The sequence below is a fragment of the Frankliniella occidentalis genome, unplaced genomic scaffold (genome assembly GCF_000697945.3).
Source record: "Frankliniella occidentalis isolate FOCC.00 unplaced genomic scaffold, Focc_3.1 Scaffold21, whole genome shotgun sequence".
NCBI classification, from domain to species: domain Eukaryota; kingdom Metazoa; phylum Arthropoda; class Insecta; order Thysanoptera; family Thripidae; genus Frankliniella; species Frankliniella occidentalis.
This window is the reverse complement of record NW_026267151.1, coordinates 2145077-2146267: the sequence shown is the minus strand read 5'-3', so window position 1 is coordinate 2146267 and position 1191 is coordinate 2145077. Positions and strand designations below refer to the sequence as shown.

General features: G+C 42.8%; 3 protein-coding genes across 5 annotated transcripts in view; 1 reads left to right on the top strand and 2 right to left on the bottom strand.

Moving 5' to 3' along the window:
- LOC127748587 (uncharacterized) overlaps window positions 1-1191 on the bottom strand; it is a gene marked incomplete in the record, with an annotated part of 33343 nt that overhangs the window by 29092 nt on the left and 3060 nt on the right.
- Window positions 1-1191, bottom strand: part of LOC113204121 (uncharacterized) — a 31292-nt gene that overhangs the window by 27080 nt on the left and 3021 nt on the right. The window lies entirely within an intron of this gene.
- Window positions 7-1191, top strand: part of LOC113211202 (protein SON) — a 37412-nt gene continuing 36227 nt past the window's right edge. For both annotated transcript variants that reach the window (XM_026429508.2, XM_026429509.2), the window contains exon 1: window positions 7-1117. In XM_026429508.2, coding sequence (XP_026285293.1) covers window positions 421-1117 — 697 coding nt within the window. In that variant the 5' untranslated portion in view covers window positions 7-420. The remainder of the gene's footprint in view (window positions 1118-1191) is intronic.

Here is a 1191-nt window from a genome sequence, read left to right as displayed (position 1 = left end):
TTAGTTTACAATCACAATCGTGAATCGTGTGTTGTGAGTTGGTTGTGAGCACCTTTGGATCATGTGTTTTGTATACGACCGAATAATTAGCACTTCGGTACACTGATAAGAAAGGCTCGTTCTCCTGCTCACTGGAGCACACTGTTTCTTGGTTCGTTTCCCATAAACTCAAAAATTTGGCCCATCCGTGCGAGATGTACGTGGACTCCAAGATAACCTAACTGATCCAAATCCAAACCGGTAAGCAATGAGAATCTGCGTTGTTTGGTGCTGGAAGTGATGCCAGTGTTCGTGTTATTGGTTGTTTACGCGCCTACACCGTTGGATAGAGCTCCATGCTCCAGTTGGTGGTGTAGTTTGTGCGCCGTTATATCTGGTATCTGCACAGCCCAGCATTGCCTAGGCTAAAAGTCAGACCCAATGGCAGCAGTGGAAGATCAAGTCTCCAGCACTGCTCCGGCTGAGGATCTGTGGAACATTGCTATCACTACCAAAGACGAAAGTACTAGTAATGTTCCACAGAAGTCGTCGAATGAAATTTTAACAGAATTATTTGGAGCGTTCAATGCTGAACCTCCAAAGTCTATCATTGCATCTGAGGGTGATACTGATAATGAAACTAAGGTCAAGAAACACAGAAAAAAGCATAAGAAAGAGAAAAAGCATAAGAAAAAAAGCCGAAGTAAACGAAGACTGAGTGGAGAACAGGACAATAGTTCTATCGGTTACAGTTCAGAGTCAGATAATGAACATGAAAAGCGGAAAGAGAGGAAGCACAAGCCAAAGAAGAAGCATCGAACCAGGAGTAGTGATATGGACAGCGGAGATGAGCAAAAGCCAAAGAAACGTTCCAGGCACAGCAAATCTCCTAGCATAACCAGGAAGGAATCTGTTTCGGACAACACTAACGAACTGTCAAAAGAAGTTTCGAAAGAGGGTTTACTTGAGGTTAAGAAAGAGATTGAAGTGAATGGACATGCAGATGATGAAGTATCTTCATCTACACCGGCTCCCTCACGCTCCCCACCACCACTTCTCACACCTAAGAAGGAGGTAGTTGAAGAATCTTCAGTCTTTGAGAATGTCAAACCTTCAGAGGGTGTTGATGATAAAACTGGTACGTTAAATTGGTTGACATTGCAGGAATGCATTGCTTTCTAATACTTACACAGGTTTGAATTCTTTTTTATT